A 19,647-nucleotide genomic window follows, 5' to 3' on the forward strand; every position below is an offset into this window, starting at 1 on the left:
ACACAGACCCAAACCCTTGGATCTTAAGAACAATGAAAAAGCAATCCGGTTCTTAAAAGAAGAATTTTAATTGAAGAAAAAGTAAAAGAATCATCTCTGTAAAATCAGGATGGTAAATACCTTACAGGGTAATCAGATTCAAAACAGAGAGAATCCCTCTAGGCAAAACCTTAACTTACAAAAAGATACAAAAACAGGAATATACATTCCATTCAGCACAACTTATTTTATCAGCCATTTAAACAAAACAGAATCTAACGCATATCTAACTAGATTGCTTACTAACTCTTTACAGGAGTTCTGACCTGCATTCCTGCTCTGGTCCCGGCAAAAGCATCACACAGACAGAGAGGACCTTTTGTCCCCCGCACCCTACCCTCCAGCTTTGAAAGTATCTTGTCTCCTCATTGGTCATTTTGGTCAGGTGCCAGCGAGGTTATCTTAGCTTCTTAACCCTTTACAGGTGAAAGGGTTTTGCCTCTGGCCAGGAGGGATTTAAAGGTGGTTAGCCTTCCCTTTATATTTATGACACAAGTACAGATCACTGTACAGTAATCTTCAAATTAAGATTAATATGATGAAATTTTAGAAGATTTGTCACATGGTGGACTGCTGCATCCTACATCAAAGATACAAAAAAATTAAACACCTATTATTCATAAATATTTAGGCACAACTCACTTCTAACAAGGGTTGCATCAGTGTGTCTTGCCAATGGCATAATTTTGGGGGAGGGGATGAGCAGAACAGGGAGAGAGAGAGAATGTGGTCAGGGCAAGGTGTTTGTCTTACTGTCACATAAAATGCACATATCTTCAGAATCAGGTATTCACAGTCAGCAAACAGTCTTTTCAAATTGTTCTTTTATACAGAAATCAAGCAGGTACCATTCCCTCCCCTGCAGCAAACTGAACTACGCACAGTTCAGATAACATAAAACAGATCAGAAAAGATAATCATTTGGCTTTGATACACATCAGCTCTCACATGTTATTGCTGATGATAAAAAACTTCTAATACGTTCTTATTGGTGAAATAGCTAAAAGATTACCTAGTGGCCCATAACTCGGTTTTCTTACATGACAGAGCTGAATCTCTCTCTCTTATCTTTTCAGCTTATCGTCTCATGTATTCAGCTCATGTTATAGATGTCACATTCCCTCAATAAAACAACGTGGTTTACTATTTAAAAAAATAATTGGGACAGAATTATATTTCTTTAAGCTTGGAGAGGTACCAGTCCATGGTTGACAGATGTCTGAATTAAATTCATTCTTCTGATCAGCTTACCTACTCACCAAACTTTAGACTGATAAATATTAGGAAAAGAGTAAAATATCTTTCCAGGGAAAGATCATTATACCTGCCTACAGCTTGTAGTCATCTTAGTAACATTATAAACTCTTCTGGGAAGGAATCATCTTGTATCTCAGTGTACAGTGGCTAGAACAATAGCTCCATGATCCTACATAAATACAAATAAAAGAGATACTAATGTACAGACAACTATCCTGTATGCAGTTTTTGTAACTCCAATTCTCATACTAAAAATATGTTCTGGTATAAAGTAGGCATCAATGCCAGGGACAACGATTGAGGCGGGGCTTCTAAAAAGTAAATACAAAAACCTAGTTTCTCTATAAATAAAATGGGTTAATCGTTCTATGTTAACTATAAAACCTGCCTAAGAGAACCACATATTTTCTTAAGGAAGATAGAAAAAGAAGCTTGTACAAACTCTTTTGCTCTACTGACTAACATCACTCCACAAATCATATGGGATAAAAAAAAAAATGTATCCTTCAAAATTAACTTGCAAGATTCTCTCTCTCAAAATCAATTACCCAAACTGAACTGTGAACAACAATCAAGTATATTCTCATTCATGTTGAGTTAGATAATCAAGACTGAAAACAGACTTTCTGAAGACATCAGTAACCAAACTTTGGACTACACACAATAGAAAGAACTTTAACACCTTCACAATTCAGACATCCATACTGTAACTACTGTATTTTAACTCGTCTACCAAAACACAAACAGATCAGGTCAGTCTGCTTTTTATTTTGTGGGAGAATCAAAATACTATTACTAAATTCGAGAAAGGAGACAAAAGTCACACAATGGGATTTTCTGAGTCGAATGGTTTTTGACAACATACCACAGCTACATTTAGCTGTGTGGTGACATCTAGTGGCTATACTGTGTGTGTGATAAACCAAACATCCCCAACACAATGCCAAAATCTAATGAAAAGTCACTAGTATGTTTGGTTGTAAATACAATATAGCCCCATTTACCTGAACCAACACTACTTGAAGCTGTATTATTAACTGCCACCACCTTCTCTTCCCATCTATTGAATCCCAGTTATCCCAACTTCAAATTATCCCTAGTGGTTCTGAAAATTGTTGCTCTAAGTGGTTTTGACAACTAGGATTATACTGCAGTTCCGTTTGTCCCTCCATATCCAGAAGGCAGAAAGGCCAGAGACAAGGCTACCATATAACTCACTTTCTGTCACACCCAGATTTGTAAATTTCACCTAGAAATGTATTCAAGTGGTAAGTACTGGTTTGATGCAGTAAGATTGCACATTTGGAACTGCAAACATAATGCAAAGTGTATATAACTATAGATTAAGAATGACTTATACCTTCAGCTAAATTACCTATGAGATATTTTATAATTTTAACACAGCAGCATATTATCCTATCTGAAAGGTTACAGCCTCATAACTGGGAAACCTTAGTTTGAGAATGTGTATGCTCTTTAGTTTTAAAGGTATAAAGAGGAGCCAACAAGATCTGTAAATAATCAACATCTCACAACCTTTCATTGTTTTAACCCTCACAACTGCACCCCTCCTACTCTTTGTTTATTGCCATCTTCCTGTGTTATGTCTAATTTAGATTGTAAATTCTTTAGGGCAGTGAATTTCTCTTTTGTCTGTAAATTGGCATATACACCTAGATGAGCTCAAGTGAAGTAACTTTACAGTACTAACTTGAGCTAAATGTTGTAGTGAAGACAAACTCTGGCAGATGAGCTTTTTTTAACCACATCAGCCCAAGTTTATATTTCTGATTAGTTTGGAAACCATTGTTCTTACTGCCAGTGATGCAGCTCAGCACTGTTAACACATATGGGCAGCATCAACAGCAGTCCATTCTACCCTCCAAGATCCACAATTCACTTTCATGCCCCATTCAAAGAGTGGTAAATGTTGTCCTTAGAGCCTGACCCAAATAACCATGCTGTGAGCTGGTGAAATCCAAGGCGGCTGGGGAAAGGCTGTTTTTCAGCTACAACAATAGCCTCAGGGCTGCAACTGCCCCCAAAGGGGGGCACTCCCTTGCTCCAAAAAATGTCCAGTGAATTGGCATGTAGCCTGCCCCTCCCCCCAAAACTCCCTCTCCTCCAGTCAGTTGCAGGGAGATCATGTGGAACACAGTTCTATGGGATGCAGTCCCCAAAAAGACCCCCCACCCAAAGCATCTTCTTAGGGCTTGTCTACACTACTGCTTAAGTCAGTGTAACTTATGCCTCTCAGAAGCGTGAAAAACCACCCCCCTGTGTGACGTAAGTTACACTGACTTAAAGTGGTGTCTACACCACTCTATGTCAGCAGAGACGCTCTCCTGCTGACATAGCTTCCGCCTCTCGCTGAGATGGAGTAATTATGTTGACAGGAGCGCACTCTCCCATCGACATAGCGCGTCTTCACCAGATGTAGTGTGCTAATGAAGACAAGCCCTCAGAATCCTTCCCATACACCTGTGCTGTGGAACTATACCAATTCAGAGCCCACTACATCCACCTGGTGGGGCAGGAGTCACTACACACAGTGGGCAGTTCACAAACATTCAGAGGACCACATCATCCTTATTAGGTTCCCCATCCTGCAAACACACATGGGCTTGAAGATAATCACAAACATAATTTGCAGGATCAGGGCCTAAGACTGTTTAAAATTATTTTGATTATTCCTTTCCAGGCCCATGCACACTTTGACCTTGGAGCATATGCTTTTACTCAGCATTGATCAAAATGTGCTTGCAACGTTAGCATTTTTCTTTCATAAAGGCTTGTTTAAGAGAAATATTGCCATTTTGTGGCACACAAAATATTTATTTATTTAAGGCCTAAAAATGCTGAGCACCTGGGCTCTAACTGAAATCAATAAGCTGCAGGTGCTTGGCACTTTTGAAAGTCAGGCACTTGAGAGAGGTTTTCTGAGAGGACAGGAGGGAGGAGTAGAAAAGGGAATGAGTATCTTGCACAAGTCACTGCAGGACAGAAACCAGCTCTGTGTATTACAAAATGGGGCCGTAAGACCTGGATGCGCACAGTCCACATGCAGGCAATATTCCTACTGGAGTCACCTTTGGCTGCAAAGGAACTGCCATGTCAGGCTATAAATGACTAACTACTGCAGATACTTTTGTTTTTGCAACTGCAGTAACCTCACAAGCAGTCTCCCAGCTCCTGCATGTGATTTCAGGATCACATACAGCTGATTAAGAGATTACTTACAGAATTGTAGCCCAGTCTCAAAAATATGTATATGTAAATGTAAACTTTGTATCCCAGTGATGTGTTCATTCTCTTGCATGCCTGAGAGTAACATAGAGGAGACTGGTAATCTTGAAGCAAATGAGGTGGTTTCTGTTCTTGCAAACATCAGCTGAGAGCTTTTTTTTGGCAAGTATCATACACAAGAACACCACATTATAATTAAGCAAGACTCCCTGCTAAAAAACAGATTTTTGGCTTAAGAACACCACTGCCCTGAGGAGCCACAATTGCTTTGCCATATGTATAAGTACTCCTGTTCTTTTTGCGGATACAGACTAACACGGTTGCTACTCTGAAATTTGCCATATGGTTCTCATATCTCATTCAGAAGGCCTCCAAGGCTCCCATTTTCTGTCCTTTCTGATGAACTGCCCTGTCCACAGTTAGCACTAAACATGTGCACAGCTTAATGACACTGCTCTTTATACATCAGGACAGAGCCAATCAGTCCCCAGCCCCTTACAGCTATATGCACATCCCTTCCACACATCAAGGGTGAATAACCATCCTTTCTGCTTACTACACATGAGGGTGAGAGAAACAATCACAGTTCTGCACAGTAAGAACACTGCATCTTTCACCAAGCCATTACAGCCCATCATCATCATCTCACACAAAAAGCTCTCTCCAGCTAGGCTTTTCTATGGCCTGATCATAGCACTTAGGCTCCTTCAGCAGTCTACCCACACATGGAGGTGTTTGGGGAAACACCCTCACCCCTCTTTGTTTCCCTATTGCCTCCAAACACTCATTAGGTGTCCAAAATCAATTACCAGTAGTTATTGCAGTGTATCTCAGACCAGATGTTCCTCTGCTTTCTAGCAATTGTATTTCCATGAAGGAAGGCTACTCTCCTTTTAGCCACTGTCTAGCCAAAGCACAGTAAGGGCTTGTCTTCATTGCCACGTTAACTTGAGTTATAAGTCCAGTGTTACCTTTAATTCAGCCCCATCCACACACAAAACCCCTTAACTCATGACTGTGGTGCTTTTCGCTTGAATTGGCTGGCCCACACAGGGGCATAGGCTAGAACTCGAGCGAGCACAACTTGTCAGCTGCTAACATGGCCACTCTGTAGTATAAACGCAATCACCTCAGTGCTGCTAGTCCTCCAATACCTTTCTACGATACCCCCTTCTACTCTGTGTGCCCAGAAAAGACAGACAAGTTCTCCCATAATTCACTAGGAAGAGTTCATAGAGCAGTTCAGCTTCTTGAGGCTCTACAAATCATGGGATATATCCCAGGAAGCCTTAGCACCACACGAGTGAGTACAAAATGGGCCTGGCATATTTCCCCACCCTCACACTTCTTGTACTCAGTAAACAGCTAAATATTTCTGCACATACTTTCAAAAATAAAAATAAATAAATAACGCTGGAAAACTTTAGCTTAAAAAGGTGAATTGGAAAATTACAAGAGTCTCAAAACGGGTTTTAGAAAAGAGCTTAGGAATAGTCAACTATAGCTGTCCTTCTGTGCACACACAATAGAAAGAAGACAGAGCACTAACTATTCATTAAAATTGGGAAAATGGAAAACAATACACTTTTCCCTTTAATGAATCTGATGCAATTACACTGCAGAGACTTGCAAACAGAGGTATTACCGAGGACTTGTCTACACAGTGCATTAATCTGCACTAGAGGGGTGGAAATTCTACTGTGCACCAATATGACACTAATTGGCCTACATAGACCCTGCGGGCACACCTTAAAGTTCTCTAGTGCACACGGATATAATCCTGTTTCACACTAGAATCTCTCTGGCATGGACTAATGCATCACGTAGACAAGCCCTTACATAATCTTCCAAATATAACATTGGCTCAAAATTCAGTAATTGCACTAATGCAATGCATTTGAGGTCACCTTTCCAATTTCACCAATTTCCAATTTAAAATATTTTATGACGCATATTCTATTCTATGCCTCAAACACTTCCTGCAACCTGACAGTCATCACAGAAAAATATTCATATTAGAAAGTGATTTTGGGAATTCACAGTAACCACAAAGGTCAGTAAGGAATAGTATTGATGCACTACAAGTACTCCTTTCCCCTCTGTGAAACATTTTTTTCAAGGCTGTTTTACATGCTTCCCAGGTTAGTGGAGGACACTATTGTTTTAGGTCTATTGATCCAGCTCTATGTTGAGAAATTTCAAGTCACAAGGGGGAAGACTATTAAACCACTGTGAACTGTCAGATTTATATTGATTCATCAAAGCAGTCAAAAGAAATTAAGGTTTAAGATTCAATATAATAATGGATCCAAGTCAGCACTGCTTGTTCCCTGAAAAGTTAAATCCTAATTTAAAAAAATCCATTTGTCACTAGAGAGAAAGTGCAAGCTAAAATATTGGAATTGTTTAATTTAAAGTCTTTTTTAAAAAATTCAATTAAACCTAACTGCATCCATGGACCTTTCGCAAGACAGACACACAAAATGAACAATATATCCTGCCATCATTTATGAAGTCAAACTCCTCATTGACTTTCAAGCAGAGGGTCAGCTTTAAAAAAAAAAAACCAATGGCCTATAGCCACGTTTGCTTCCCATAATGAAGCATAATTAAAAAGAGGAGCAAAGAACAAAAACAATCACTCACTATCTTACTCCTTTTACCAGTCTCTCCATTTCCCTTTTGTGAGCACAAGAAATCTCACACAGCCAAATGCACCGACACTGTGGTAAATTCTATACCAACTTGTGCTTCTTTCACTGTTCCCACTATTCAGGGCTACAAAATAAATCCCTAAGGCGAACCAAGAGCAAAGCAGGAAATAAGGAAGACAACAACATCCAAGTGAAGGCACAATATTCCTGCAAACCTATTAACTAACTAGAAAAATTCAGATTTTAGGCTCCTTGGACAACTTTACATTTCTTCTGCCCCTTAAGTTTAAGTGAGAATTATCTTCTGAGTAAATAATCATCAGAACTGTCAAAATATTTTTGTCAAAACATTTTTTCAACCAAAAAGAAAACTTTGCTGAAAATGTTCATTATTGTTGAAATTTTCTATTTTGTTTCCTATGAAAACCTTGAAACCAAAAATATTTTCTGATTGGGGGGGGGGGAAGGTTTTCAGTGGGTCATAAAAAAGAAAAATTTTCATGGGAAATTTGGGGATTTTTTTTTTTTTTAATTTCTCACACAAAACTAGTACTTTTCTATGAGCCCTTTTAAATCAAAAATCTGAAGCCGGATTGAAATTACATGATTTAACTCCCTTTTTCTTTTACAAAATTATAGCGTGAGCTCAGTTAAAAATAAATAAAAATTTTCACCCAGACAAGTTTTTGGGGTTTTTTTTTGTTTGTTTTTGTTTTAAATCCATGGCTAAAAAGTATTGTTCAAATACTCTTCTTTCAATTATGCGTATTTGTAATACAATACTGTCGCAAAGGTGTATTTTCTCTTTTCCTACCCTCACCGTACCAGAATAATGTCACTAACTCTACGAGTGGACTTTCCAATTCATCTCTGGATCACAAATTCTCCCACAAGAATGAGTGAAAGAAATAAAATTTAAATTCAGTGAGGTCTGTGTGTGCCCTTCATAGGCATCACTAATGCAAGCTGGAACTTCATTAAGACCAGTAAGTAAGTAAAGCAGCTGCTCCCATAGGATGTGGCAATCTAGGTCTTCCCAGTACATCATCTTCTCTTGGCATGTTAGACCTTTCTTTCCTTCCATTATCGTCTCAGGCATCTAATAAATACCCCTCTCGTAGTTTCCATTATATCATCTCTGCTACAGAAGGATTCTTTTTCTGTTCAGAAACGCAACTGCTTCCATAGAATATCAGCAACATCACTCAAGTCTTCTCCAAAATATTTTTATTTTATTTTTTTTTTTACAGTTGCCTTTCACCTATGAAAGTGACTTTTCTGAGCTAGTTCCAGGTTTTAGGATTTTCTAGATTGGAATACATGTCCTTTTGAATCTGTATCACTGTAACATTTCTCCATTCTGTGGTTCACCTTTGTGTCCTCATTTCTTTAAGAAACATAGCAATGATATAAATCTCCATGTCCAAAATTAACTCCTTACATTTAAGAAAAGCATTACTATTACAGAGAAAACCCAGAGTACTGCCCTGTACAAATCTCAGTATTCAATCCCTTTCCCCAGGGCAATTGCCCTGATCTTAGAAGGAAATGGGCATATGTATATTAGCCTATTAATAAAGTTAACCTGTTTTGTTGAGGTAAAAAAAGTAACAAGAGGCTTAACGCCTCCTATATATGAGTTAGTAATGTATTTAAAAGAACAGTTTACGCTGTACAGGGAGGTCAGAAGTTCAGTGGAACCATTCAGGCAAATAAGCATGAAACACCCACTAAAGAAATTACATTTAGGAATTGGAAGACAAGCAGATCAATGCTAACACAGTTCATTCTCACAACTAGCAAAGAAGTTGTCCAACTTTCATCAGCACCTTTTAATAAAACAATAGTCACTCTAACCCTAAAATGGATTTGGCAACATCTCTTTCACAGAGGAAGTACCTTGTGCACTCTGACACTGCTTTTCCCTTTGTCCCTGTACGCTGGCTCCCAACATGAGTTTATGACTCTGAAGGGTCTTATGGGAAATCAGTAGCAACAGGAGCTTAAAGGCCTTCCAAGGTGGCAGACTACGCTGGCTGGCAACAGCAGCAGGACTAGTGAGTTATAGGAAATTTTCCAGAACCTGCTCTGCCTCACTGCCAGGTTCTCTATTACATTTTCTTTGTTAATGGCTGGTTGTAAGGAATCTCAGTATTGCACGGTTATTTATGGCTTTGGCTTTCTCCTCTTTCATTTAGCAGATCACTAGCTGTTAGGAAAAGCCCGAGGTTCATGATTTATAATGCAATTGAAAAGGATTAACTCATTTATTAACGTTTCCAAACGAATCTGAAATAATATTCTGTTTATTCCACTGAACTTACCTTAGTAGATAAAGACTAGTACAGCATCCAATAGGAAAACGGACTTCACTCTCAGATTTTCATAGGCTTGTGTCATGTTTACAATTTTACAGATAATTATCATTTTAGAATCACACTAACAAACTTTATACTATAACTCTAGCACACAACATATCTAGTTTAGTATTTCTACTGCAGTTATGACTTTCTTCCAGTCATTTTCAGCTAAAGACCATTCATTTACATAAACAGAGGCGCTTTTCTAGTATAGTACATGCTACAGAGTATGTCTGTTTGCAGGTCTCACTATTTAACAGAAATTCCAGGCATACCCAACACTCAATTTGTTATTGTCCAATGCAATATGTGGAGAATACAATTATCAGTTCTGACTTCCAGTAATTACAGTACTGCTATCGGCTTCAAGCAAACCTGACTAGGAGGGAGGTCACAGGTCAGAGTAAACTTGAGTATAAAATTAATTACAAACATCTTTGAAGCACCATAATGCAGCTGTAACACTGCTACCAACTATCTTACTTACTTGTATAGAGGGCACCACTACGAAGTACGAAGGGCCAGGTCCAAAGCCTACTGAAATCCATGCAAAGGCTCCCATAGACTTCAGTAGACAATGGATCAGGCAATAGAAGTGCAAAGAATACAGGTACAAAAAGGTAGAAGTAAATGTATCTCTATTTATATTAATTTATTTGTATTGGTGCACTACAATGTAAACACATTCCAGCACCTAGTATCTTTCACAAAGATTATCACACAGCCCAGGAGTGTGATTTTTTCCAGTATTTCTTCATAAACGGCGAACAAGTTCTCAAAATGGTCACCTGCCTCAAGTAAGAATGACAAAGCTGGTCTATTTGGCTGAACAGAATGAAGCTACATAATTTGTAAAAATGGAAGAGCTAAACACCCCTTCCTCCCGACTTTTATTTTTTTTAAAACCAGATTATGTGCACAGCTATCACAATGATGGGTTCCTTATAAAAACCTGTAATAAACCATTAGAGACATCTTCTGCCCATATAAGATTCCATTGACTTCATCTATAATTAAGTATGCAAAATGCACTTTACAATCAGGCCCTTTTTTCCTAAAATTAGTCCATCCTTGTGGCATTTAGGTTACAAATTAAACATGAATCTGCCCACATACACCCATTAATCAATTCCTCTACTATATGAGACACGGATGTGAAAATTTTCACTAGTTTATTCTTTTTGGTTGCATTATGACACATGGGCCTGGGTTTCTAACTCAAACCACACACACTATGGCGTGCAATCTGAACTAAAGGAGTCAAGTGATATCTATATTTCTAACCATGGAAACATGCATAATATTTGTAAAAATCTGTTGTACCTTGCAGAATTAAAGTTTTTTACCAGCTCATCTAATATCCGGTTATTTTTCAGGTCAGGTTCCGTGACTGCCTACAAAAGAACAGAAGTAAACAGTGTTCAAGCACACATAATTTACTTCTCAGATGTGTGTTTCAGACACCACCCATAAAACCATTACCCCTCAAAATTGTTATGTCAAAAAAGTTCCATAAAAATTAAGTACAAATATCTTCTACTGAAAACCATCTAAGACCGTGAAATAAGTGAGTCTTGAAAATGTTAGGTAATATCCAGAAGTATAGATTAAAAAAACAATACTTTGTTTTAAGACCAACCCATTAACACTAGTTTCCAACAATGCTTTATTGTACCCTAGCTCCAATTATTTTGGAAGACAAAAGTAGGCTCCTAAGAATGAGATGCAAACATTAAGCAAGAAGGAGTAAACAAAGGACAATGTCATAGTCTGAATAATGGTGGAATAAAAGATACAGATTATTGGGTAGTTTTCTGCATACATATTCTTTTAAAAGAACCTTCCTCTCTATTTTAATTTTTCTCCTGTGTTACCATTCCAGAGCTTCCTTTGCTCTTACTCATATCAATTTTTAAGAAGGTAGAAGGATGGATATAAAATGTGCAGTCCAGAAATATATACCGAGAAGTCTGCACTTTTTTAAGCATCAAAAAACTGATAATATATTACAAACAGACCTTTCTGAATTCTGGCCTTGAACAGACTTATGCTTTAGGAATATGCAAGGAAAATCACCTATATTTTGCCAGTACTTTTGAAACATTGTTTGTTGTGTTTAAGCAGCCTACCATTTAAAAACATCCAGTAAAACCCAACTGGCTGAAAGCCAAAGATGAATGGTCTTCCATGCACTTTATTAAGTGAAAGTCTTTCAGATAAGATCTTAATAAGTCAGTCTTGCCTGTACTGCAGGGGTATTGCTGGTCCTCACAGCGTTTTTCAGAAGAGAAGGGATTTACTCCATTATCCATGGCCAACATCAATCACCCCTCTTCTGTATAGTCTACTGCCATCTCCCACCCCAGAAGAGCTGCACTACATATCTGATGTGTTGTATGGAACACATTTTACAATATGAGTAGCAAATATATTAAACTACGTATTCTACACAATAGACACATAGGAGTACACTTAATCTCCACTATGCAAAGTGGAGCAGCAGCATCGACAGGACTTACTTAATCAGAACTGTAAATGTTAGAAAATGCTCTCATTGAGTATACTCAGAAGTGATTTTTGTATCTAAACATTCCATCACCAGCCACCCCCAAATAACATGTACTCCTCAATTTAAAATATGGGAGGGGGAGAGGGAAGAATCAATCAAAAGCCATTTCTATTGGCTATAGTTTCTATAAAAGCTTATTTTTACTAATCCTAAATTCTGGATCAAATTCAACCTGACAGCGTCTCTTTAAAAGACCAGTAACGTGCACCATGGAATGATCAAAGGTTGATGAAAATTAAGGTGCCTACGAGTGCCTAAATCTGTATTAGACCACTTATTTAGGTGCCAAAGATTTAAATGACTTCAATTAATATTCAGCACCTCTGAAAAAAATCATGACACTTATTTATGGTAGCTGCCTAGATATGGATTTTATGTGCTCAACTTGAGGACCTCACGTTTGAAAATACCAGCAGAGGTGAACACTATAAGAAGCAGTTCTGTATATCTTAAAATGACATATTTGATTAGACCCAAAGATGAAAAGGTCTTAATACTGAAGATTTGCCCAAAACAATATATAAAAAAAAAGAACAAAACAAAAACACTTACCACACAACATGTTGGACACTGAGTTTTGTAAGACAGAAATTTTCGTATACAAAGGGAACAATCTGAAAAAAACAAGTTACATACCATATAATCAGAGTGTACTAAGCTAAGATGAACACACATTGTTGAGTAACTATATTATTTTTTTTAAAAAAACCTAGCAAAATGTGAACTAAAGTAAGTATAGTCATACATAAAAAGAGAAACATTCAATAAAGAATACTATTCTATTTTAATGGAACGTTTACCAACATATTTCAGCATTTGATCTCAGTCTGTGTGTCCATTTAAAAAAAAAATATTTAGCAAATATACCCCAAAGCAATATCAACTACTATTGTTAAAATAGCAAGGTTTACTGCGCTAACCTTCAAGTTTGAAATAACTACACTTCCTAGAACCACAAAATTCAACTCCAATCCAGTATATGGAGTAAAATCACGGGGAAGATTTAACACAGGTTGCATGCTCCTATCTTTTAGGACCTTGTCCAAAGCTAGCTGAAGTCAATTCAGTAACTCCCATTAACTTAAGAGAGCCTTCAATTAACCATTATTTTTATCCTCCTGCTAAGAAATGATTAAAGGGGGTAAGGGCTTGATCCTGCAATGTGCTTAGTGCCCTCAACCAAAGTTGAAAGCTTACTTCAGTGGGAGTTGAGGATGCTCAGCATCTTGCACAATTGAGCCTTCCAGAAGGGCTTCTCCAGACTAACGGAGTAAGAAGGGCCTAGGAATTCCTAAATTCCAATCCCAGTTCTGACAATGACTCAGTGAGTGGATATGGGCAAGGCACTTCACTTCTCTGCCTCAATTTCTCCATTCAGTAAAATGGAGATAAGACCTCCCTCACAGGGGTGTTTTTAAGTGCTTTGAGAATGTAAAGCTCCATAAGCATATGAGTGTTACTGTTCTGTAAATTAATAGATTTGATTAAGTTCTCTGCTGATAGGTTTTTATTCCCTACTAGTCTACTTCAAGTAAATGTTCTGTCCTAGTTTTAACTCATGGATATGGCTTTCATTACACCTAAGTAGAGTTGATTAAACTTTCCAATAATATTATAATTGCACTTCCTCTTGGAACAACTTTATTTTTAAGGAAAAGTCTGTCAGAAGCATCACGCTCTGCATCCCAAGTTATTCACAGATTGCTTTGGGCATTCAGCTGTCTAATAACAGCTGGAAGAACACATCAAGCAATAACAAACAATTATTAAAGATAATTTTAGCATGCATTTTCTTATCATTCCAATTAAATTTCCTGTACCTCTGTCTCCAGCAGTCACAAGCACACCTACGTCAAACTGCTTCTGCAATATACCTTCCTAAGGGCTAGTCTACACTAAAGCTGTAAGTCAACCTAAGTTATGCTGCTGTTGTTCCTGTATGCCCTGGGACAGAGTGGAGAGATGCATGGAAAATTTAATACAGCTCTAGGCAATAAATCCTATAAGGCCAAAGAGGGGTGGCAGGAAAGGAATCTGCATAACTTTAGCCTCCATCTGTTGACGTACCACACAGGGGTTCACTCACATAGGGCCTGATTCTGCAGTCACTCCACATGTAGAACTCCTGTTAATTCAAGTGAATAGAACTCCTGTACAGAGCATGGCTACAGAATCAAGTTCTGTAACTGCTCATTGTAATCGCTGAGTCTAAGTCTTTTATATGACCTTTACTAACCTAGAATGTTAGTCACAGGACAGTAGGCATAAGCTTGTCGTAAAAAGCAAAAGAAGTAAAAAGGTTCACCTATATGCACACAAACACTAAGGGCATGTCTAACCAGCAATGTAAGCCCAGGGTTAGTGGGACTCAAGTCAGCTAAACTGTGTCAGAGAATGCTGGGCTTGCATGTTTATACTGCATTTTAACCCTAGGTTAAGGATTTTCTGACCCGTGCTCAAACCTATAACTCTGGCGTCCACACTGCAGTGCACAGACCTGAGTCAAAGTAACCCTGTCCCAGAGTGCCTAGTGCCTCTTCTCCCCCGCAAACCAGCATTGATGCTCTAGCCCTACGAACGTGTTGCAAAGTGAGAAAGCTCTACTGCCCACCCAGTTTCCTAACTCTGATGGTGCTCCTTATGGGCACGTGAGTCCCTTCAGTAACACAAACTGCACAATGAGCTCCTTTGGTAGGTAGTTTGAGAAAGCTTTATACTGAACTACCATCTAGTTTGAGAATGGGGCTCTCCACCTCTAAGCTGAGTCACACTGGCAGAAAAATCCCCATGTGCACCTGTTCTGAGGATAATTAGGACATCCCTGTCCAGGGCTGAGAAACTATTAAAATGAAACTTTGTGATTCTTAATTTTTAAAATAGGATGTTCAATGAAGGTGTTTTTGTTTGGTTGGTTATTTATTTATTGTTGTCTGTTTGTTTTGAAGGTTGACAAAGTGTAGGTTTCAGAAGAAAAACCACACACCACACACAGCGTGGCTGCTGCAAGCTGTGAAGTGCATCCCCAGGTCTTGGGGTGCAACGTACTCCAATTCACACACCCTGGGAATCCGTTATCCCTGCTATACTGCTGGAGGCAGGGATAAGGGGTCCCCGGGAGCATGTGGTGAAGTTTTGGGACTGGCTCCCATTCACTGCCCTCACAGTGCATGCTGCCCAGGCATCTCTGCACACGCAGTCCCAGGAAGGGCAGGGGAGCCCCAGAAGCAAGGGACAAAGGGCAGAGTGGGACAAAGAGGCTGCCCTGAATGGAGGCAGAGTTGCAGAGGTCCTGGATCAGTACAGCCAGGGGAGAGATAACCCCCAACATCCTGGCAGCTGGGAGCCACCTCCCACCTGTCAGCTTTGCTCTCTGCTCTGGGCAAGCTCTGAGGAGTAGCCAGAGTCACTGCCACAGGAGGCTACGAGGTGGTTTTGGGGCTGGCTCCCCTCGCTAGAGCCCTGCGCAGATAGAAAATCTTTATCCGCATCAGATCCACAAACATGGTCCACGGATATCTGCAACGATGAATATAAAGCAGATTTACAGCGTTCTACCACTTGCCGCCCTGACAGTGTGCGCTGCCCAGATGCCCCTGCCCACACAGCCCCAGGGAGGGCAGGAGTGGATCAGAGAGTAGAGCGGGGACCAAGCAGCTGCCCTGCAAGAAGGAGGTGTGGCCACGGTGTTGTGGGGTCATCCCTTCCCCCAGCCTAGCTGAGCCAGGAGCTCTGATGCTCCCTCTTCCTGCAGGGCAGCCACTTGGTCCACACTCTGCTCTCTGGCCTCTCCTGCCCTCCCTGAGGCTGCGTGTGCAGGGGCACCTGGGCAGCGTGCACTAAAATCTGGCTGACCAGCTCCCTCTGTGAAAAGCTTCTTCTGATCAGTCTCCCCTAAAAACCCTGCAGGCTCTCTGATATAGTGTGCTTGCAGACCAGTGTTCAAGAAACAACAAGTTAAAGCTTGCTGCCCTTTGCAAAGGGAAGCGTGGCTTCCATTTGCAATACAGTCCAATAGACTGCATCACAGACTGTCCGCATAGAGAAAACTAAGGAAGTTGCCCCAATGAACTCTGGGATACATCCAGAGGACTTCTGGGACCCAAGTCAAACCGGGGCCACATGCAAACAGGAAAGTGACAAGGCTCAGATCCTAGAATCATAGGACTGGAAGGGACTTCAAGAGGTCTTCTAGTCCAGCCCCCTACACTCAAAGCAGGACTACGTATTATCTTCTAGATCATTCCTGACAGGTGTTTGTCTAACTGACCCTTAAAAATCTCCAATGACAGAGATTCTACAACCTCTATAGGCAATTTATTCCCGTGCTTAACCACCCTGACAGTTAGGAAGTTTTTCCTAATGTCCAACCTAAACTGCCCTTGCTGCAATTTAAGCCCATTGTTTCTTGTCCTACCATCAAAGGTTAAAGACAACAATTTACCTCCCTCCTCCTTTTAACAACCTATTAAGTACTTGAAAACTGTTATATCACCCCACCATTTCTCCTCTCCAGACTAAACTAATGCAATTCTTTTTTTCCAGACTGTTTATCATTTTTGTTGCTCATCTCTGGACTTTCTCCAATTTGTACACATCTTTCCTAAAATGTGGTGCCCAGAACTGGACACAATACACAGTTGAGGCCTAATCAGCACGAAGTAGAGCGGAAGAATTACTACTTGTGTCTTGCTTACAACCCTCCTGCTAATACATCCCAAAACGATGTTTGCTTTTTTTTGCAACAGTATTACTCTGTTGACTCATATTTAGCTTGCGATCCACTATGACCCCCAAATCCCTTTCCACAATACTCCTTCCTAGGCAGTCATTTCCCATTTTGTATGTGTCCAATTGATAGTTCCTTCCTAAGTGGAGAACTTTGCATTTGTCCTTATTGAATTTCATCCTATTTTCTTCAGACCATTTCTCCAGCTTGTCCAGATCATTTTGAATTTTAATCCTACCCTCCAAAGCTCTTGCAACCCCTTCAAAGCTTGCTATCAGCCAAAAACTTTATAAGTGTACTCTCTATGCCATTATGTAGGTGTCAGCTTAACACGGGCCTGGACCCTCCAGCCCTGCAGGGTCCTGAGACTGTAGGTTCAAGCCCTAGGTTAACATAATTCGTGTGTGGATGCAAGAGGGGGTTAGGCTCGAGCCTGGGCTTACCCTAAGATCTAATAGAAGAGATGACTGGATGGAATGAGAGTCAGACACTAGTAAGGGATATATACACAGACCCATAAAAATACTCCTGTACTTACAGGTATGTGAACACTGTGGTATGATCATTGCAATATCGAAGTAATCAAAGCATATCCCACAACGCAACAAATCATCCACTGCCTGAAATGGGAAAAATAAAGTTAATGTCATTTGAAGACACCCTTCAAGAGCTCTTCGTCTGACTATATGTATGATATAAGAAATATCTACACGCTTTCAATCTCAGAAATTCTTGTCCAGCAGTTTCCTAAACCCCATAGATGAAAACCAAAAATCCCTCACGTCTCTTGGGGATGCGTTTAACAGTTGCTTTACATCAAGAGCTGTTACACTAAATGTAAACACAAATGCAAACGGTCACATAGCTATTCGGCTTGCTGAACACAAATTCAATAAACAAACTGAACATAGAACAGCTTCCAAAATCAGTTCCAGTGTGTATATTTAATCTTTGGCACTCCTGCTAGAGCTCAAGAGTGAAAAGGGGGAAGGGAAAGGCAGTTCTTGCAGAAGACCCTTCCCAAATGGGAGCTTTACTAGTAATTCAATATTATCGGATATTCCTCCTGACAAACTCTTCCCATCCAGCTCCCTCCCTCGGAAAAATAGGGACATGGGTCTTGTTGAAAGCAAAGGGCCTGCTCTGCCACCTAAAAGTTTTTGGGGGGTGGGAACGGTAAATTCCACTCTAAGGCCAGCTACAATCCTCTATACTTCAGAGATCCCCAACGTCACTCTTGGGAGCCCCCCATGAATCAAAATGCCAGCCCTGACGCTTGGCCAGCTCTGGAGAACCACTCTCTTCCCTCAGGATTTTAAGGACTCCACTCTGACTTATAAGGCTCTTTGGACCATAAGTCTATTACCACCCCCAATAAGCATCAACGGGCGCCCCCCTGAGTGCCTTTCCCCCAGGCCCCGCCCCCCAGCTCTCACTGGGCAGGCCCCGCCCCCCAGCTCTCACTGTCCCTCTACCCCCATGTCGGGGGGGGGGGGAAGAGGAGGGGGGAGTGCAGGGGCTCGGTCCCAGCCCACACAGCTGGGATCCGCGGCTCCAGCGAGCTCCCCCAGCGCAGCGCCGGGACTGAAGCCCCGGGGAGCCTCCCTCCCACTTACTTTCAGCAGGGAGAGGTTCTCCGGCCAGCGCGGCTCGGCCAGCGCCATGGTACCCGCCACAGGCAGGGCCCGCTCCCGAGCCGCCCGCAGCCGGCCCCAAATCACCCGCGCTCGGCTCCCGGCACAGCAACCGGCGCGCCCGCGCGCGCGCGCCAGCAGACTTCCGGCCCCCCGCCCCGGAGGTTGCTGGGAGATGTAGTTCGTGCTGCGGCTGCGCTCTGCTCCCCTGGCAGGGCTGTGGCGGGGCCCGACCAGGGTGGGGCCGGCGATTGTGGGAGAAGGAGGATACCTCCCTGTCACAGAGGCCCAGCCAGTTTAAACCACAGGGGTCAGCAGGGGCAACGGGACCCTCCCCTTGCATCCACAGGGACGTCTGCTGGGATCCCACCGCTGGCCCTCCCGTGAATCCATCACCACGCTCCACTATAGTCGTCCCAAGCGCTCGGAAATCCCGCCAGACACCACCACCCCCGTCCAACGCCTGAGCCTGGCATAACTGTTGTAGTAGGAAGAGCGCCTGACACATAAGCCCTTGTAGCAGAGGCCTGAACTAAAGTGGTCGAAACTTTGCTGATATAAAGCAAAGTCAGGTTGTGAGCAAGAGGCAGGCCCTGCTCACAGAATTTGGCACAGAGCACAGGGCTGATATTGCAAAAACACATACCCCTAAGAGGTGCGAGGCACAAGCATAGTGCAGAAGGGTGGTACCAGAACACCCCGCTAAACACATTCCCCCATGATAACAAGAACACGCTGACCCATCTTAAGGATAAGGTCGGGATGACAGCATGATGAATAGAGATGTTTTGATTGAACCTTCAGGTACAAGGCAGTGGGTGGCACCCTGATACGTCAGAGGGCGATACGTAACTTGTTTGTATTGGTGTGTAAAGATGTATCTCAGAGGAAGCGTCCTTGTCCAGCCGAGAGGGCAGTGGAAAGTCCCGCCCCTGACTGTCACGGGCATACATGTGCTTGTGTAACTGTAGACACAGATCCGGGGAGCTAGGACCGTGCTTTGCTGACAATATACCTGACCAAACGCCTTCGCACCTTAACGGATTTTGTGATCATTGGGCAGCTCACTCAAGATCTGCTGTGCCAGCTATCTGCGCAGAGCTGGGACAGCACACAAGGAGAACGCACACGCAGCCAAACATCTGATGACAAATATCACAAG

The 19,647-nt window shown here is 41.3% G+C and overlaps 1 protein-coding gene across 4 annotated transcripts in view; it reads right to left on the reverse strand.

Moving 5' to 3' along the window:
- Nucleotides 1–18,605, reverse strand: part of RAD18 (RAD18 E3 ubiquitin protein ligase) — a 112,983-nt gene extending 94,378 nt beyond the window's left edge. For all 4 annotated transcript variants that reach the window (XM_084634427.1, XM_084634429.1, XM_084634428.1 and 1 more), the window contains exons 1-4: nucleotides 18,468–18,605; nucleotides 17,390–17,471; nucleotides 12,678–12,739; nucleotides 10,880–10,950 (exon numbers count right to left, since the gene is read on the reverse strand). In XM_084634427.1, the coding sequence (XP_084490553.1) occupies nucleotides 10,880–10,950; nucleotides 12,678–12,739; nucleotides 17,390–17,471; nucleotides 18,468–18,515 (263 nt within the window). In that variant the 5' untranslated portion in view covers nucleotides 18,516–18,605. The remainder of the gene's footprint in view (nucleotides 1–10,879; nucleotides 10,951–12,677; nucleotides 12,740–17,389; nucleotides 17,472–18,467) is intronic.
- Between the last annotated feature and the right edge of the window lie 1,042 nt (nucleotides 18,606–19,647).

The sequence above is a fragment of the Lepidochelys olivacea genome (genome assembly GCF_965140295.1).
Source record: "Lepidochelys olivacea isolate rLepOli2 genome assembly, chromosome: 7".
Classification (NCBI taxonomy): Eukaryota; Metazoa; Chordata; order Testudines; family Cheloniidae; genus Lepidochelys; species Lepidochelys olivacea.